The sequence below is a fragment of the Corythoichthys intestinalis genome, chromosome 10 (assembly GCF_030265065.1).
Source record: "Corythoichthys intestinalis isolate RoL2023-P3 chromosome 10, ASM3026506v1, whole genome shotgun sequence".
Taxonomy (NCBI): Eukaryota; Metazoa; Chordata; class Actinopteri; order Syngnathiformes; family Syngnathidae; genus Corythoichthys; species Corythoichthys intestinalis.
Window position 1 is genome coordinate 26406983 of NC_080404.1, and position 20212 is coordinate 26427194.

Sequence of the window (20212 nt, forward strand, 5' to 3'; positions counted from 1 at the left end):
ACTTACGTTTGATCATGGACGAACATGTAGAAAGGTTCTCCTCAGACACATCCTGCCATGTTAGCTGCACAACAACACGCTGGTCTCTGTTTATGTCTTCGCCGTGTAGTAAAGCATTATTTTACGCCATATTCATGTTGACCATGTGGCAGCTACACGCTCCTCCGAAGTCAGCCGGTTTGTCCGGCGGTACTCTCCAGCTGCTTCCCCGGCGAGCTCTCCTGTCCGTAGCAGGGGAACGAGCTGTAACTTGCTCACCGCCAAGCGAGTTGCCAATCGGCAAAGACAATCAACGACCCCGCCGCTGTGTGGCATGTTCCGGGTTAGTTTTGTGTGATTTTTCGCTTCGAAAATAAGACTTTGAGACATCACTCGGTTCGGGTTAGCATGTCAGACTAGCTGTCACAGCTCATGGTTTGTTTACATTCTCCCAAGCCGGGGCAGGGAAATGACAAAAGCCTGACTAACTACAGTGGCATAAAATATCGTTCAGGAGGTGTGACAGTAAAGGTGAAGTCGACAGTTTTGACCATTACGGAGTAATTTTGCCATCCCGTACTAAATAAATGCATTTTTATTATTTCATATTCCATTTAGCACAAGACTGTTATTTGTCATGACCATACCATGTATTTACCAATTGGGGGAAAAAATGTTGATAAAAAGAATATCCTGTAAAAATATAGGAGTACAGAGAATGAAACAATGACATTTTGCGGCTCTCTTCGTCGCATTTTCCTCGTTCTGAATTATTCCCCCTCAATGGGTTGAATTCTAAATCACATTAAACCATTACCCTGCTGACGTCATCCTTCTGTTGGGGACACAAGGGCTCTATAATGGTAGCCATGGCTAAACGGTGGATTAAAAGACAAATTTCTCATCATCTACACTTTGCCAAATTGTTGTATTTTGTTGAATCGTCTCAAAATATGATTCTTATTCACATAATAATACTATTTAAGACTTTTTTTTATCCTGTCGCACACACTTGAAGGGGAAGTTCGGGGGGAATCTGTCGGCGGATTTTATTTTTAAAAATTCCGTGCAGTTTGTTACTTATTTATTAATTTCACGGTTCCGAGTAGACCTGTCGCGATAACAAATTTTAGTGTGCGATAATTATTCTCATAAATTATTGCGATACGCGATATTATTGCGCCCCCCCCAATTTTTTTAAAACTAATTTACAATAACACAGTGAGAATACATTATATATTAATAGATAAAGTACACCCATTTAAACGCGATAAATATTGACTAAATTCAAAAATACTTTTTAAGAAATAACTAAAAACAATAGACCATGCCTCTTAAATAAAAAACAACAATATTGATACCGCACAGAAACACAGAATAAATAAAATGTGTTTAAAAACAAAAACAAAAAAAATTCACTTCATAAATTAAGCATTTAGGCAAATGAAAACTTTTCCTGTCATAGCCTCTGCAGCGGTGTTCCATAGGGATGCAACGATACAGTTAAGTCACAGTTCGGTACGATTTTTGATACGAGTCACACGATTTTCGATCCGATTCAATACATTTAATGCTCTGTAAAAAAAAAAAATATATATATATATGTTTCGGTTTTATTTTTTTTATACATTTATTTTTTTTGCTAATGAGCAAAAATTGAATTGGCATCATATAAACATGCATTTTAGTGCATAATATTGATGTGCTTACTTCTTACTGATCTGAAAAAAGTTTGTATAAAAGTGCTGAGAACAATCTTTACTGTTTGTAAAGTGAGGCAGGGCACACTGTTGACTGCTACAGCTCTCTTAGCAGCTAGGTTTACTACATGAGCAAGACATCCTATTTGTGGTCCGAATCCATCTGTGTCACGTACTGAATTAACAATATTTGCAACATTATCTTTAGTCACTGGTATGGATTGATTTGGCCTTCTTAACTTCCATTCAGTCATGACAGTTTAGAATTCATCTATGTAGTATATTGACTACGTGTCCCATAATCACTCTGGGCTCACGTAGCCAATGGCATGGGACGTCTAGTTTGCCATTCACAATATCTAGTGTGTGGGCGCATTGAAAAAGTTAGCAAGCACCTCTGAAGTCACGTCTGCTCATTACTACACAACACCAGACTTTCATAAACAGGACGAGTTTGAAGCACAGCGCTCTTAATTTCATTCAGTTGTTCGGTGTCAAAGCGAGGTTGTTCGTAGCAGCCAAGTCGGTAACAATGTTTTGGCGGACTTCGTTGTAAATATCCGGCGTTGTGCCGAAAAATAGCCGGCCCGCATGAAATGTCACTCAGCCCACACGTCAACAACACCGGCGCGCCGTAGATGGTCCACAGTCACTCCGGACCACTGACGCGGCCGGCATACGTTGAACAATAGGATATAATGGGAACGATTGGCTCTGGCGCTAGTTTTTGCCAGACCTGGAAGGAAGATATATTTTGCGCAGTTGGTAACGAATTTTAACAGCACGTCAGTCGCACGTGCGTACGCACGTGCACGCGAGGCGATAAATCACAGCGGAAAAATTACCGCCTTCATTTTAATTTATCGCGCGATAAATGGAATTATTGCATATTGCGACAGGCTTAATTCCGAGTGGCTAAGTTAGCGCGAGTCAGCGGTCCCTTCCTAGCATGCCAACAAAAAGCGATATGAACAGATCAAACATAGTCAAATAAATTAAAAATGCAGATCATTATTCAAAATACCCATTCGGCCAAAACAATGTCACACCAAACTGCTGTAATGCATTTATTTCTGCGGGACTATTTTTTTAATGCTTCGGCCACTCTTACTCATGCTGCATTCGAGGAAGGTGGAAAGTCGGACTTATCCCACTCGGATGGTACCAGTTGCGACCTCAAAGCGTTCTAAGCTTCTCTTTTTTTTTTTTTTTTTTTTTTTTTTTTTTTTTTCCCATCAAAAGACTTGACCTCCAGCAAACCTGCCATCTCGTCAGCGATCAAATTTTGCTGTTCATGCTACAGTCATTCACATGCAATGGTAAGTTTTAATAACTTAATCCTGAAAACATAGCCAACACTATTGATTGCATGGATCATTGGTGATTTTCATGCGTGCATATGTTGTTTTTTACTGGCATGCTAGGACTGGCCCATTGACTCGCGGTATCTTAGCCACTCCAGTGCCCTGAAACTAATAACTAACTGCACGGAATTTGTTGAAATCAACTCCACTGACTAATTAAACCCTAGCTAACTCAAAGATTAAGCCTAAAATTCTGAACGTCCCCTTTAATAGATGGCTGCTCTCACAAGCACATTAAAAGGAAGCTTGCCTGTTAAATGTGTACTTTAAATATTCCAATTTCTCATCAGCTTGACTAAAGCAGCAACCGCCTTGCAGTATATTGCAACAATCCGATGGGTGCAGTGTAATCGCTTAATTGAATTACAGTGGTACTTCTGCATACAAAGTTAATTTCTTCCAAGACCTTGTTTGTAAGTAGAAATGGTCGTATGTCGAGCAGGATTTTCCCATAAGAATACATTATAATTCCATTAATTCATTCCACAGCCCGAAAATCTACACTATATCCTTAATAAATGCTGCTGGTACTATTGCAAATAGCAATTACACGGAGCAAAACTAATGAATTATGAATAAAAATCGGGAAAATTATCCGATAATAGTAATAATAATAATACCTCTAATAATGTGACAAAACGGGTTCTAATGTGGTGTATGTGTTTTGCGAGGTGTACCTGAACGCACCGCGTGGCTGGCTTGACATAGTGAGAGAGGGACTTTTTACTTTCACTTTGTTCAGCTGCAGCGGACAGTAGGCATGTTGTGTTGCACAAGTTCTAAAATAAATGATTAAAAACCTGATGAAGCTGGGGATTTTTAGGCAATGTTACTGTTGCTCCTCTGGGGTTAAGAGGGCAAATTAGGTGAACCAATTGGGCTTGTAGTGTGACTATCTATGATGACAGAGTAGAGGACACAAGTTGAGCTACAAGCCATTTTTACTCCACAACAAAAGAAAAGTCATTTTTTTACAAATATATATATATATATATATACATATACATATACAGTATATATGAACATAACAAAAGAAATGGCCTCCAAAAGTCCACGAAGTCCAAATGGGCATAAAAAGAAATTCAACCATTCGCATACACCTTTTTGAATATTTAAATACACAATAAAATGTGTACCTTGTTTTTAAATTCAACATAGGAAGCATATTTATACATTGGACATTCTTAATAAATCTGTATGTAACAACCGTTTTTAACATATACACAAATATTCTTAATAGATGTCTGTAACAACCGTTTTTAACATGTACCAACAGGTTTCCGCTAGGATATGCTATAGACCACAGGTGTCAAACTGATTCCAGAAAGGGCCAAGTGGGTGCAGGTTTGCTTTCCAACCAATGAAGGGGACACCTTTTCACCAATTAGATCTTTTACATGTGTAATCAGTTAAACTTTGTCAGGTGCTGCTTGTTTCAGCAGGAAGTTCATTGGTTAAACTCTCTGTGCGTTATCAGTTGGAACAAAATCCAGCACCCACTAGGTACTTTCTGGAATCGGTTTGACACCTGTGCTATAGACCCTACTCGCCAACGTCACATAATGACGTGTCGCTGTATCCGGCCGCCATATTGTCCGTCTCTGTTTAGCCCTATTCTCAATGGTTTCAATTAGTCGTTCAGTTTATAGAGCAATTCATGGAAGCCCCGATGCTTTCAGACGCTGTAAACTCATTGGATGCGTTGCATAAAAGGCGTTATGTGGAAAAGCTTCAGTCTATCCCTTCACCAGATCCATATTTGATGCCTAAATCGATATATTTCGACTCGCTGTCTTCGCCCTCTCTGCCTGACATCTGCTACCCTGATATCTACAACTATCTTGTCCACACAAAATCAGCCTATTCTCACGAAAGTTTGAAAAACTTTAAGAGCAGCACTCTAAGCAACATTACCCTGTGTGATTTCTAAAATGGTGACAATCAAAAAAAAAAAAAAGACTGCGATGGCCGACGCTTCAAGGATAGGTGGATATTGGACTATTTCTTCAATAAAACACGCAACAACTGTGTCTGCCTCATTTGCAAAGAGACAGTCGCTGTTTTCAAAGAGTTCGATGTGACGCAATATTACTAAACAACACATGCTGACATGTACGACAACATTACAGGGAAGATACGCAGCGAGAAATTATAGCAACTTGAAGCTAGTTTATTTTTTCACAGCAGCAGTATTTCGCAAGAGTCCGAGTGTCGAAAGAGAAAGCCACAAAGACGAGACTGTTGAAATTATGAATTAAAAAAAATAATAAAGCAAATGTGACACACAGAAGGGCTTGCTAAAATTTGTTTAAATATATTGTTCTATGTAAATCAGCCAAGGTGGCCCCCCGCATTTTTACCACACCAAATCTGGCCCCCTTTGCAAAAGGTTTGGACACACCTGTTTAACTGATGATCCGTAGACGAGGCCAGCTTCTTTCACTTGGTACCAGCTAAATATTATTCAAAATGTAATGATGGTGGAAGAAATAAGCATCTTGAATTTGAAACTGTATGTTGTCGGCGATTAGCCTTGCAATGATCTTAATTGTGGTTGTCAGCCCAAAACCCTCTAAATATATATTAAATGCATCTTACCAGATATAAAATGACTACTACATAATCCGTGGTAATCGTTTGGAGCCCAGTTTTCTCGTCGAATTGCAGCAGTCGAATGTCAAGCCTGAGTTATACTCCAGCGTTGCGGTGACGGCGCAGCGACTACGGCGTCATTCGACATTCGATAGTTCTGCGGTGAGGGAACGCGTTGCTCTGTAATTCACCGCCAAGCCACTAGAGGGGTGTGGCGTTATGTTTGTACGGTTTTGGGGCATGCTTGTTGACTTCCGCTAGTTGGAGAAAAAAATAAACAATGCAAGATGGAACTCTTGAAAGTAAATATTCTGCTAATCAACACTGAATAAATATTGAACATACAAATGTTGAGGAGCAGGCGACGCAGAAGATGGTTTCGAGGCGGTCTGGTCGACTTTTGATGCCGCACAGAGAGTTTTAGACTCGGGTGGAGAGAGCTAGCTGTGGCGGCTAGCTTCAAACTGGCGTCGAGCACTGCGTTCAAGGTCTGCAAAGCCCTCCAGCCCGATTTGTTTGCCGTGTCCTACAACCAGCCAGTGGGAAGCCATAGCAGATTTCTGGCGTCTATGGAACTTCCCAAACTGCGTTGGGAGCCTTGATTTTAACGTTATCATAAAAAGCACCGAGGCACTCTCAATCAGTGATGATGTATCGTGTGTGAACTGTCTGTTATTGAAAATTAAAGATCAAAACAACTCTTTTGACACCAAATCTGTGCTTTATTCTTCATATACTTGAAGTGTGACACGTAAATAAGTCACAGACTCACAGCAAACATATGTACACAATAAATGATGAAGTGCACCAACCAAAAATACGACATAAAGTGATAAAAAGTTAGCAGTTTTTGGCCCACTGGGTCACCGCTTCGTGTGGCCACTCGATTCCGAACACACACGTCTTGGTAATTCTTCCATTTTTTATTTTTTTTTCCAATCGCCGACCTTGCCATTTGGCAATCACAATAATGTCTTTACGAGACTTGCTCTTCGATGATACTCCCGTCGGCTTGGTTCATTTTTGCGTGTAGAAAATAATGTTTGATTCTATTCTACAATGTCGGTGATTTCGCGCTAAACCGGAAACAACAGTCTGAGCGGACCAATCACAGTCCGTTTCTGCCACGTCATACGCGTCTATGCAACGCGAAGGTTAGAAAATTCGAGAGGCGCGCGTCAGGCTACGGCGCAGGGTCGTAACTCGGGTCTTCCTTGACGGCGCAGGTCTGACGCGGAAGTATAACTCGGCCTTCACTCTCCTCTCCGGGTCTCTCGGAATACTGTAGAACTTCAAGTCTCTCCGTCTGTCTTCTCTGTTATTGCAACCAACCGCCACACACGCCTTCACCATTTTGATTATTAATGTTAACGAGCAGAAAAACACGCCACAATAGGAGGAATTTACGTAGCGGTAATGCATCAACACGACGAGTAGACGGACAATATGGCGCGGAGGCGTGGTTGTGACGTCATGTGAGTAGGGTCTATATCATCATCTTCCTACGCTAGGCCGTTAGCTCCGCAGGTTAGCATACAACCCCATCCCGTTTGACTCAAAAACGCTCAACTAACGTAGTTTTTTTTTTCTTTTCACATCGTATATTATCATCCTAAACAATTCCTGACAGTGATAATATATGCTAAACAGATGGATGCAGAGTTTTCACCAACCTGTGATGACAGAGTAGAGGACACAAGTTGAGCTACAAGCCGTTTTTACTCCACACCAAAAGAAAAGTAATTTCTTCGTCTGTAGCGCCTCCACTCTTCCCCGTCAGAGCGCAACATGCGCCATCCGCCGGCCAAAGTAGGAATTACATTTAACTCAAAAGAGCTCATGTTAGAATCAGTTAAAATATTTCAAAGTTCAATTATTTAACACAAAGAAAGAAAGAAAAAAACAGTTATAGGGGGTGTTTAATTTTCTTTTTAAATTTCCAAGCCTCTACATTACCACAATAATGATTGTAACCTTAATTTATAAAGACCGAACGGAGGTCAGAGGAGGACCATCGAGATCGTAGACATTCTACGGCCGTATTTTCGAGTCAGTTCACGGACGCGCGCACCACGCTAAAATGTTTCTATCATTTCCATCCATTTCAGTGGTAAGCCTCACCCTTTTCCTTTTTTCACCACCTACACTAACATTATTTGAACCCATGAAGATTTCTCTCACAAGAAAATCCGCCGTGCGTCCGTCTTGCGGGAAGACAAATTGCAGTGCTGTGACAAATCGTCATATTTCGAGCATGTCGTCGGGGGTAAAAACAAATGGCGAGTCAATTTTTAGTTTTATTAATTTTAATTTTACTCAAATTTGTTGCTTGACTAAATTGATGGTTGAGGTCAGGTTTATAAATGGAAACATTACACTGACTGACTCCTGTTTGTTTTCGATTGTTGTTATATCTGTATCAGCAATTTGCAATTCTTATCTCCTATATGATGCATATTTTAATCTAATGAGATTTGCTCAAATATGCAAATATGTTGTAAAAGGTTGACAGAGAAGGGAGAAACTTTGAAAGTCGAGTCAGACACGACAAGGTGACAAGGCTACGTTCACACTGCAGGGCATGATGACCTGTTCATGTTTTTAATTTTTGTGTAGCCGTTCATATTGTACACACATATGCGATTCGCAGTGTCAGAGGAACATGTCTGTGATGTCAAACGCATGCACACTGCGACGTTTTATATGTACTCACGGGTCACATTGTTTACAGAAGTAAATATGGCTCCTTCGGTGTGATGAATGGCACACCGATTATGTGAATCTCAATCACAGACTCAGAGGCCATGACAGTGTTTACTAACCTTTGCCCCTCTTCCTCTAAGCCGCGGCCGTCTGTAACTTTTCTGTAGCTGAAGTATTCCCATACTAGCGATTTCATTTTCTTCGATGGGGGAAAAGGTTCAGGAGTTTCACCTCCTCCAGCCATCGTGTAACACAGCTGACTCACTGACACTGAGCAATAACCTGTGGGGGAGAGTTGAGCCTTGCAGCTGCAAGCAAGGGATTTCCCCATGCGTATTCGGGACATAAAAATAGCTAATACCGTAGGGACAGTATCACGGAAAAGTTTTGCGGTTTTGAAACCTTGACGTTTTCATATAAAGGTATACCTTGAAACCGGTAATTGGCACATGTCTAGTGCTAATCATAATTTCCAGCTCTTTTACAAGCATTTGTTACTGATGTCCCTGTAATCTGTACAAGCTGTATTATTTTTTTTATTTCTATTTGACTCAAACAGCATTATTCTTGCAAATGGTTATTAGAAAGTTATTTGCTCGCAGCAAGGATAAATCAGCAAGGAGGAATGAGAGAGGTAAGCTATGTAACGCCCCTAGTCAACATAAAACACTTTTAGGTCACAACCTACCAGTTGAGAAACACTGATTAATTGCATAATAGTGAGATATGCTCAATTCTGTCCAGACAAGGTAGAGCAGCACAGTGCAGAAAGAGATGAGGACGAGATGGAAGTTGATGAGTATGAGCAGGTAAATTGATTTTCAACATATGATGTCCCAATTTTCATTTTGAATACTGATGGCTGAAAAAAAGACAACACTTTTTTACAGAAACACCCACAGTATTTTGGTTTGATTATATGTAGTTTAAAGCACTATTTCTAACTTTTTATGATTGATAAGTGCTAAAAAAAAAATATTTTGCTCATTTGCCAGTGCCCTGGGGTGCCTCAGTATTGTATTAAGTCTAGTAACACCCGAGATCAGTCACAATCTCTTCTTTTCCTTGACAAATGTTTTATTTACTTTCCTTTTTTTTAAAAAACACTCATGAAAGTTAAAATGTTACTTGAAATATTGTTTCAAATGTCAGTAAAAGTATAATAAAAGTGAAAGACCCTCCTAATTCACTTCACATCATTCCCTATTGGATGACATAATAGTCAATGTAATTTATATTACAGCAATACATATTTAGTCTCGTTTTTATTTTGTTTTCAACGTGTATTACACTCTAGGAATTCATACAAAATAAACCTTATTTCTCTGTGATAATGTGGTCAACCAGGTTAGTACACCATGATTTACTGAGTAGAATAATCTCTGCCCACCTCAACCTGCCCTCATTTGATTACGTGTAGTGACGTCACATGTTGCACGCCCACTCAGGGAACAACTCGCAGCAGGATCCACAGGGAGCAGGAGCGAGTCTGAACACTACACAGTGCACGCGACACAATCGATCGAGCGCCTTCTGCCAACAAAAAATTTGATGGGATAATATACGGTATTTTAATCCTGGTGCAATGTTGTATTGCAGGTTTTTGTTTTTATTTTATTTTTTTCCCGGGTAACTTTTAAGATACTTTTTACAGCGGAGTTTAGTAAACGAGTGGTGCAGAGGTAACGATGAGGGACTGTGGCGTGTATGCATGCATTTACATGAAATAACCTTAGTGCCTTTTTCTCTCTCGAGACTACGAAGCTTGTCAATGGGAATGTTCTTATTAGTATTGGTAATATGCAAGTTAAAGTCGAGCATTTAGCTTCTTATATTATTTATATATAATTTTCAGCGCTCTCTGTACACTTCAATTCGAAGTTTGATTTGCATCGCTCCTAATAGCGAATGTATTTTTTAAAAACTGCATTGAATGAATTGTGGTTTCATTTGCTTTTTGAGAGGAAAGCCGAGCGTTATTTCCGTGTGTGTGTGTCCGTGCGCGCGTGGGTGTGCGTGTGCGCGTGTATGTGTGCAGCACAAGGCCATTCGTCATGCAGGACAATAAAAGGAGAGTTTTTTGGGGGGCTGACACTGACAATTTATGGCTGCCCTTCCTCGCCCTAATAACTCACATATTGTGTCACGGACTGTCAAAGCCACGCAGAACACAGCCACGCTGTTATCAATCACATCTTTGCATATTGTCTCTCACACACATACACGCACACCTACACACACGCCAGGCTATAGAATACCCCTCCCTGAAAAAATCGCTGAGAAGTAGGTTTATGTGCACTAAAATTATATTTAATTGTCTTTTTTAACTTTTATTCCTATGACGGAGTGAATTTCCGTTGTATATATATAAATTACAAGGGAAATATATGATGCAACAATTGAAAATTAAAATATTGTTCAGTCTCATACACACCCTTACTAAAATATCAGTATTTAAACACACCGAGAAAAAAAAGAATATTATGGAAAAGTAAAATTATGAAAATTAATATATTTTTAAAGGGTGTGTATGTGTCTTAGTTATTATTGTTATTATTTTTTATTATTAAGGAAAGTAAAATCTAAGTAGCTTTGAGTTTTTTATTAGTTTTCTTACAATCATAAAATCAGTGGTTTCCATGTGATCCACTGTCGTTTCCTTTCGCGGATTTAAGGATCTAAAAAAAGTAGAATACAAAGTTAAGTAGTGTAAGGAAAAATACCCAAATTATTCTGTTCTTCTTCTGTGAACACTATTGCTATTTTCTCTTTTTAAACTTGGAGGGCTTATCACACACACACATACATTAAAGGGAAGTTATAAAATGAAACACAAAAAATATATTCAAAATTGACCAAAGTTGCTGCTTGTACTGTATCACAATGTATCAATTTTGATTAAATATTTAGTCACACAGGGGGATAAAAAAGTAAAAGTTTTAAAAGGAAATTCCCATTATTAGTTACATTAGAAAAAGTTATATTTGCCAAGTGGGGTTTTGTTAAAATAATTGTAATTGTTACACTTTTATGTAAAACTAAACACAAAAACACACAAAAACTATATCTTAATTCTCATTTCAATTAAAACGTTTGTTTATAAAATAATAATTTAGTTTGTATTATTTGTCTCTCAAATGAAATTGTGTGCTTGTTTATTTTCTTTAAACAAACAAACAAACAAACAAAAAGATAAATATATACTGTATTGACTGAACTTAAAGTCTGCCCTGTGTGAGCGTTGAGGCCACGTTTTGTCGTGACTTTGCCTCTCCAAAAGTTGACCTGTCAGGGCGATTACTGCAGAAGGAGATTAATGGCAGAGGCGGGTTGCAATAATCATCGTTTTGTTTGATGTGACAAGCCTGATAGGCGTTGATTTACTTACAAACTGATAGGCTTTTAATTGAGCGCCAATGGAGATGAAAGCATTGAAAGGAATCCCCCCCTCTCCCACCACCACCCACCTTTTACTCCCTTAAGTCTCAATACTGATTAGCCTTCTCAGCTTCAATATCTATGCTGAATAGTTGGAAGCCATGTTCAACTTTTTTTTCTTCCTTCGCACCACCTGACAGTCCATCGCTCTTCCTCTATTTAAACCCACAAAAAGAAGCCCGAGCGTTTTTGCATTGTGTGCAAATAAAGCTGAGCCGACACCAGTGTGTAAAATGTCTGCTTTTGTTATCTCTTTGTTGGACGTGGCAGGTGACAGGCATCTGCAAACACGCGCGTCCAATAAACGCGTCAAAAATGCATGGCTATGAATTAGTATTCAGACATTTGAATTATGCTGCAGCTCCTCGCGTTGTGTCAAAATACTCGCTTTAATAAAGTTGCTAAACTATTTTTGCCCCAGCACACATTCATCGGCATAAATCAAGTGGAGCATTGATTGACAGCCCTTTGGACAAATAACTGATTGATTGCACTGACAGAGAGTGAAGATAGGAATAGAAAAAGAGGGCGGGTTGTATATTATGGTGAAAACATCTGACATTCGCGTCCCCTCCATCACTTACTTTTGGTCTATTCCTGTCAACGCTTGCCTGTTTAAGGAGAGCGTGGGCTGGTTGGTTTTATGGTTGCCAGGTGGGAAAGCAGTTTCTACATGAAGGCCGAAACACTTTTGGAAATGTTCTGGTTCGCTTTCACAGTGCAAATATGTATGTTCACTGTTATTGTTCAAATTGCAAAACAACCTGATCATCAGATGAGAAGTATGGGTTAATTTGGCGTGTTTACGTATGACCAGAGGTGGGTAGGCTAGCCAAAAATTGTACTCAAGTAAGAGTACCGTTACTGCGAAATAATATTACTCAACTAAAAGTAAAAGTAGTGTCCCAAAAATGTTCTCAAGTACAAGTAAAAAAGTATTTGGAGAAAAGAATACTCAAGTAATGAGTAACTGCATACATTTTTGTTAGATTTTTTTTTTCTCAGCACAAAGTTATCTATATAAACAGTTGTTCTATACTGTACAATAACCCATTACATAACCACATTAAGCTAAAGAAATTAAAAAAAAAAAAAAAAAAAAATTAAATCATTGAATTCCGGCGAGAGAAAAAAAATTACAGAAATGAAGCATTATTCGTCCAAAGAGCATCAGCGCTCTCTAGTGGAGAAAAGAGTTCCTAGTTTGAAGAGTGATGAGTTCCTTCAGTTACTATTATGAAATTAAATGGATCATATCCCCGGTTTTGCGTTGTCAATCGGTGCCAAATAACAACTGGGAGAGAGGGCAAAATCTGCGTTTTCGAGTTATGTTGAGGGCAGCACTCTATGTCAAATACTTCATTTTTTTATGGTGACTTAAGGACGCCACGTGGTTGAATAAGCTGGCGTGATCATAGAAGGGCAAGCTTGCATCTGATTGGTATAATGGAGTCTTGTGATTATTGTTGCGACATCTCTTTGGTGAAATTATTAGAGCTACACTTGGCATCGCGAGCATAAACCCCCAAAAACAATTAAATAAATCTAATATGAAGAATGAGGGGGAAAATGTAACGACTCATGTGTTGCCCAAAGTAGCGTTAGAGTAAAAAGTATGGCTTAGTAAAACTACTCTTAAAAGTACATTTTTCTTAAAGTCTTCTTAAGTTACTCAAGTAAATGTAACGGAGTACATGTAATGCATTACTACCCACCTCTGCATATGACGTGTATTTTATGTTAAAATGAAGCTCCTGATATAGTATAGTTAGTATTGAATGATTTGGGAGAATGATTAACAACACTAGTGATGTGCCAGTTCCCGCTATACTACTTGGAAATGCAGTTCAGTTGTGTTTGACTTGCAAATTCACAAAGTTTATTTTCATATCTTGCCCTTGAGTGGATAGGCAGTTTGGATGAATTTAACTTTTTTGTGCTTTAATATTTCATTTTAACATCATTTACAAAACGTTTTCCTTTATTAAATCAAAGTGCTAAGGTTCAAACTGCATGATGTTAAAAATAGCATATTACTTTAATGAACACTTACACTGTTTTACGCTGCATTTAAATATTGGTTAATATGTACTTAGAGAGCTATGTATTTTTTTCAAGAATGAATCCAATCTTGGCGGACAAGTATCGTATCTTTGTCCAAAGAATTATTGTATCGTATTGTCATGAAAATCGTGATTTGCACCATTATTCGCCAGTCGCCAACCATCTATGCTTGTTATAGGCACACTCAAAATGTTCCAAACTTTCAATATGTTAGAATATGTTGATTTGTTTGTTTTAACTGTTTTTTGTTTTTATGTTGCAGAATTTCACATAGAGCAGACAGGTTTGACACACCACCCCAGCCAAGACCCAGGACTTACGAGTTCATTTCTGTCTATTGCCAATACACTTTTTACATACATAAACAACATTTAAAATGATCTCCCCCGCAGGCAGATGAACTGAAATGCCATTAATTAGTTCCAGCTCCATATAAAATATTTTACAGATAAAAAAAGATTACTCTATGATAAAACAAAGATCGAGTCAGAACAAATATAAATAGATTTTTAAATTAAAAAAAAAAGAAGAAACAATTATCATCGTTATTTCATTATATTATCCTTTCACGCATCATTCAAATTCATTCTGCTGCTCTTTCTAGTGCAGGGGTCAGCAACCTGCGGCTCCAGAGCCACATGCGAATCTTTGAACCCTCTGATGCGGCTCTGTTTTATATTAAACAAACCATTATTTGATATTATTATTTTCCCTTTTGTAGGTAGATCAGGTCAGGGTCATTGTTTTCTGTGATTGTTCACAGAACACTCACGCAGGTCATGCTATTCACAGGCGAAAAGACTTGTGGGTACGTCTTCCGAGGGCAACCATGACTTTACACAGTTGGTGAATTTATGACCTGCGAGAGTGATCTGTGAATAAGTGTGTAAAAATTGAGCACTTTTTCCTGCATACTCAAAGTTTGTTAAGTGAATTATGGTCCACAGAATAAATTTATATATGTGTATATGTATACTGTATATATATTCAGTCAAGCTGATGCAAACCTTTCAAGTGTAAATATGTGCATGCGGCTCCCAGTGTTCTTTTCTTTGGAAACATGGTCGAAATGGCTCTTTGAGCTTTAATAGTTGCCGACTCCTGTACTAGTGCATGCACCTTAGCCAGAAGGTAAGTGAGTAATTATTACACATACAAAAGATTTGCAGCCACCATATCTAGTGTTTTAATCTGAAATTTTTGCAAGCAATTAAGAGCAAAAAATAATAAATAACAACAACAACAATAGGTCAAATGCTCATGTCACATAGAAATGGGTCATCCGTAGATCGAGGTACCACTTGTTATTTATTCAAGATGTGACCCAGTACCCTAACTTTAAAACGTGTTGAGCCATGACTGAAAAAATTTGTAAGCGGATTTGAATTACATGTAGCTACATTTGGAGGAAACATCTAAGCACCTTTTTTTCTGGCAAAAGAGAAAATAATCCATTAATATTCTTGTTCTGCATTGGGTCGCGAAGCGTCAACGTTTTCTACCAAGCAAAGAAACGTGTTGGTTTGAGTTAAGAAAAACTTAACTGCACGTTTTCGGGGTAAAAAACGAGTGAGCGTTCCCAGAAAGCAAACATTTAAAATTTGCCACGGGGCTCCTCCCCCTCGTGGAGCTGTCAAGGATGATGACGTCACATCCCCTTGACCCTCCAATCACCTCGGGCTGCCATTTGATTGGAAGGCGGCAAAGGCTTTCATCTCGGGACTAATTCAGCTGCCTTTCTTCCCTCCTCTCTCCTTCCCCGAGTGAAAACGTCTCCCAGTCTCCAGTGCGAGACTACACGCAGGAAGGACGCGGACACGGACGCTCACAGCGGAAACCTCTTCTCGCTTCTTCTTCCGCATCCCTCACCAACAGGATTATTATTATTACTATTGCTTTGATCGTTTTTAGCCTTTTTTGGTGGTTTCCTTAATGCATCTGAGCGAAGCAGCATCGGTGTCCACTTGGCTGACCATTGGGACATGAGCACGTCGCCTTCGGCGTCTGTCTTGACGAATCTCGGTGAGTTGAGCGCAGCCTGGGAGCGAGCCAGTCGTCGGGGAAGCAACGGTAGCGACGAGCCGGCCTCTTCTCTCTTCGTCCGCCAGCAGCAGCAGGAGCAACAGCAGCAGCCGAAGCAGAAGCAGCAGCACTCGGCGCCGCCGTCAGACCCGCAACGGCAAGCCAAGCGACTCCCGGTGAAGGTTTTGAAAATGCTCACCGCACGCTCGGGACACATTTTGCATCCGGAGTATCTGCAGCCTTTGCCCTCCACCCCCGTCAGCCCCATCGAGGTAAGAAATAATAATTTTTAAAAAGATGGTATGGATTTAAAAAAAAAAAAAAAAAAAAAAAAAGTGGAAAGTTGGCCAGTATGAAATGAAAACTTCTAGTCTAAAATGTTCTGATCGTAGTAATGAGCTGACTATTTTGTCACTAGCTCGATGCCAAGAAAAGTCCCCTGGCTCTCCTGGCGCAGACGTGCTCCCAGATCGGCAAGCCGGACCCGCCGCCCTCCTCTAAACTCTCCTCGGTCGCCTCCAATGGATCTAGCGACAAGGATTCTAAATGTGGCCCGTTGAAAATGAGTGACATCGGAGCGGACGACAAATCCAGCTTCAAGCCCTACTCCAAGCCGTCGGACAAGAAGGACTCGTCGGGCGGCGGAGGTACGGACAAGTCTGGTTTCCGAGTGCCGAGCGCCACCTGCCAGCCGTTCACGCCGCGCACAGGCAGCCCCAACTCGAGCTCATCTGCCTCTCCCATGCCGGCGGAGGGCAAGTGCGGGGAGCGGGACGATAAGAAGGAATCGGACTGCGGGAAAGGCGGCGCGGACGGCGGCTCGGCCACGTCCAGCCACAGCCGGATAAGCGTGAGTTGCGGTGGGATTAACGTGGAGGTCAACCAGCATCAGGAGACCACGCACGGCCCAAAAACCTCCACTTCCTCCTCTGCATCAGAGTCCTCCCCGGTAACTTCCGTGTCATCGGCGTCGGTGCTCGGCTCTGGGCTCGTAGCGCCCGTATCCCCGTACAAACCGGGCCAGACCGTCTTCCCGCTGCCCCCGGCGGGCATGACTTACCCTGGCGGTTTAGCGGGGGCCTATGCCGGCTACCCGCAGCACTTCATGCCGCACGGGGGCAGCCTGGTGAACGCGCAGCTGGCCAGCTCGCTCGGCTGCAGCAAGGCAGGCTCTAGCCCGCTGGCCGGAGCCTCCCCGCCCTCCATCATGTCTGCTAGCCTGTGTAGAGACCCTTACTGCTTGAGCTACCACTGCGCCAGCCACTTGGCGGGTGCGGCGGGGGCTTCGTGTACACATGACTCGGCGGCGGCTGCGGCGGCCGCCCTCAAGTCCAGCTACCCGCTCATGTACCCCACGCACCCCATCCACGGAGTGCACTCGTCGACCCCTTCGTTCAGCGGACATCCCTTATACCCGTACGGCTTTATGCTCCCCAACGACCCACTGCCCCACGTGTGTAATTGGGTGTCGGCCAACGGACCGTGCGACAAGCGTTTCTCCACCTCAGAGGAACTCCTGAATCACCTGAGGACACACACCGCTTTCACGGGGGCGGAGAAGCTCATCTCCGGCTACCCGGGCTCGTCCTCGCTGGCCAGCGCGGCTGCTGCGGCCATGGCCTGTCACATGCACATGCCGCCGTCGGGGGCTCCTGGCAGCCCCGGGACTTTGGCTCTGAGGAGCCCACATCACGCACTGGGACTCAGCAGCCGGTACCACCCGTACTCTAAAAGCCCGCTGCCCACCCCCGGAGCTCCCGTGCCAGTCCCCGCTGCCACCGGGCCTTACTACTCTCCTTACGCGCTGTACGGCCAGAGACTCACCACAGCATCGGCGCTTGGATATCAGTGAGGAGTGGAAACATACTCACATAAAGACGTTGCAAAGTTTATAATACAAAGAATGCAAATATAAAGACTTTTATATTGACATATGGGCGGGATCCGTGGACTTTAAACTGTATTTATTTATATGTCTGCTTAAAAAAAGACTAGCAGGCTGCAAAATGGAACATATTGGAGCAAGTCAAAAAGTGCATTATGTGGAAACAGAGCTAAAGTGGATGAGCGGAGCACACAGAACTAATTCAAAGTAGGCTTCCTCATTTCGATGTTCATTTCAAAATTGCTATGATTGTATTTGTTCTTATTTAAAAGAAAAAATGTCTCACTGAGAAAGGAAAAAATAATTTACATGCATGTTTTTTTTGTTTTGTTTTTGTTTCTTAAGATTCAGAATTGTCAACATTGGAAATTGCCGTTATTTTTAAGGTGTATACCATGGGAAGAGAATTGGTATTTTTTTGTATGTATTCTGGGGAAAAAATAAGAAACAATTCTGTTCCATATCACCGTGTCCCTCATTGATTCTATAATGGCCAGATTTTTTTTTTTTTTTTTTTTTTTTTTAAATTACGTTAATTCCACAGATTTCCGTCGAATTTAAAAGTGTTTGTTGCACTTTTATATAGGTATAATTAAAAAAAAATACAGTTCATTTAACTGAAAGTAAATAATTGGGATACAAAATTAGTGTTTACAAGTGTGTGTAGGTGTGTGTGCATGTGTGTGTGCAACTCAACGTTAAATAAAATGACGGGTAGATTTTATGGTTGAAAAAATGGACATAATATTTTGTAAGAGTCATCGAGAAAGTTTAATACGTCTATATATTGAAATATTTTTCTAACAACCATGTAAAATTTAGGAACTTAAAGGAACCACATTTAAAATTAATACTTGTAGAGGAATTAAACAGTTATTGATTGATGATCTTGCCTGCGTTTATATAACTAAAATCATTGCTATTTTTGCTGGGGTTTTTTGGGGGGAGGGGGAAGTAATAATTTTGTCAGTGTACTTGCACAAGTGGATTTAGCACCTAATGAAATGTTTTCATTCTAAACATTAAATTATAAAAAGAAATATTTAGACCTGAATAATCAATTTTAATTCTTTATATATTTCTAAATAAGCAATTGCATTTAGGAGCACTTTTTTTAACAGCCTGCCAAACATAAAAACAAACTTCTGTGTTTTTAAACTTAAATGTATTCAAAATTGTATGTACGGGCCTTTATTCGTTCATCAGTGTGGACTATGGTACCACGCGTCCCTTACAAAATGATGTCATGACGAAAGCGAGCCATGTTCATGTTTTTAGCCACATCACGGTGCTTGTGCTTGGAGGTCCCCGGTGGAAGGCCATTCATCATGTTCCCCTCCTCCCGCCGCTGTCACCTAAGGGGAGCTAAGAAGGAGGAGGCGGGGGTGAAGGCAGGCACATGTGCGCATGAATTAGCGAGACTCCCACCTTGATTTGTCTGTATGGCCTGCTATGTCTACTTACTCTGACGCTCGCGCGCGCGGGCTCACACGGAGTATCATTTGGTTGTAAAACACGGATTAAATTGGATATTCACTTTTGTCTAGCAGGGCTTTAAAAAGGCTTATAAGAAATGAGGACTCGCACTGAAGGGGGGAAAAAGGTGTCACTTTGGGTGAGGGCTACATGCGTGCCTGACTGGACACCTTATTAAGTATATCTGCACTACGATAGATCCAAAAGAAATACAATGCAGTACCAAAGTCATCAGAATATTTACTATATTACAAACTCTCAGAATATGGATTTCCACAAAGTAAATTGAAAATAAATTGAAAATACACACATCTATAAAATATGAAGACACATTTGGAACAGGAATGTTATTTAAAAATTAAAATAATAATAATAATAAACACATTTGCTAAGGAGATATTTGACCATCGCTACAAAGTAGACTATTTTACTCATCTGTGTACAATAAAACATGAGTTATGAGTATGTGTACCTAATAAGGTGGCCTTTGAGTGTTGCTATAGATCAAATGAATATTCAACCAGAATATAAATGGTTAACTCAAATGTCTATGCTGTATTTATGTTAATACACAAAATTTTGCAGGTTTTAAGGATGAATATGAAATAGGGCATGTTATTATTATGTTATAAAAAAAAAAAAAAAAAACAGGTCCAACCGTCAGCATCTAACTCAGTAACTCCAGTTGAGCGTATATCAAATGAGTATTTCCACAGATGTTTGGCTTTTTCTTTGTCTTTTTTGCAACACTGAATTTAAAACATAAGATGCAGTCGTATAAAATGTCGATTAAGCTAGCAAGCATACCTCACACAAGCTCAAGCCAATGAGCATCCAAGTATTCCACATTTTCGCAATAGTATGTCACTCATAGCATAATTTAATTTCAACAGCACTCGTTCTGTTATTTTAAGACTGACAAAAGATCCTCTCGTTTTTTGTGCTTGAAACTGGGCAAGCCAAGGTAATGTTGGCACAATTTAGCTTAA

General features: G+C 40.4%; 1 protein-coding gene across 3 annotated transcripts; it reads left to right on the forward strand.

Annotated features, from left to right (window-relative positions):
- The first annotated feature begins 15317 nt into the window (after positions 1–15317).
- znf503 (zinc finger protein 503) lies at positions 15318–18658 on the forward strand. Of its 3 annotated transcripts, none has more exons than XM_057848549.1 (3): positions 15318–15862; positions 15949–16134; positions 16281–18658. In XM_057848549.1, exons 2-3 carry the CDS (start codon positions 16054–16056, stop codon positions 17712–17714), a joined length of 1515 nt encoding a protein of 504 aa, XP_057704532.1. In that variant the 5' UTR covers positions 15318–15862; positions 15949–16053; the 3' UTR covers positions 17715–18658. The 3 variants fall into 3 exon arrangements, with proteins under 3 accessions (XP_057704532.1, XP_057704533.1, XP_057704531.1); XM_057848550.1 differs by having other exon boundaries at positions 15952–16134; XM_057848548.1 differs by having other exon boundaries at positions 15318–16134.
- Positions 18659–20212: the final 1554 nt, after the last annotated feature.

Excerpts from the sequence above, each read along its gene's own strand:
- znf503 (XM_057848548.1), top strand. The coding sequence starts at position 15,823 with ATGAGCACGTCGCCTTCGGCGTCTGTCTTGACGAATCTCGGTGAGTTG. Across the intron at positions 16,135-16,280 it reads CCCCCGTCAGCCCCATCGAG|CTCGATGCCAAGAAAAGTCC; the intron begins GTAAGAAATAAT and ends TTTTGTCACTAG.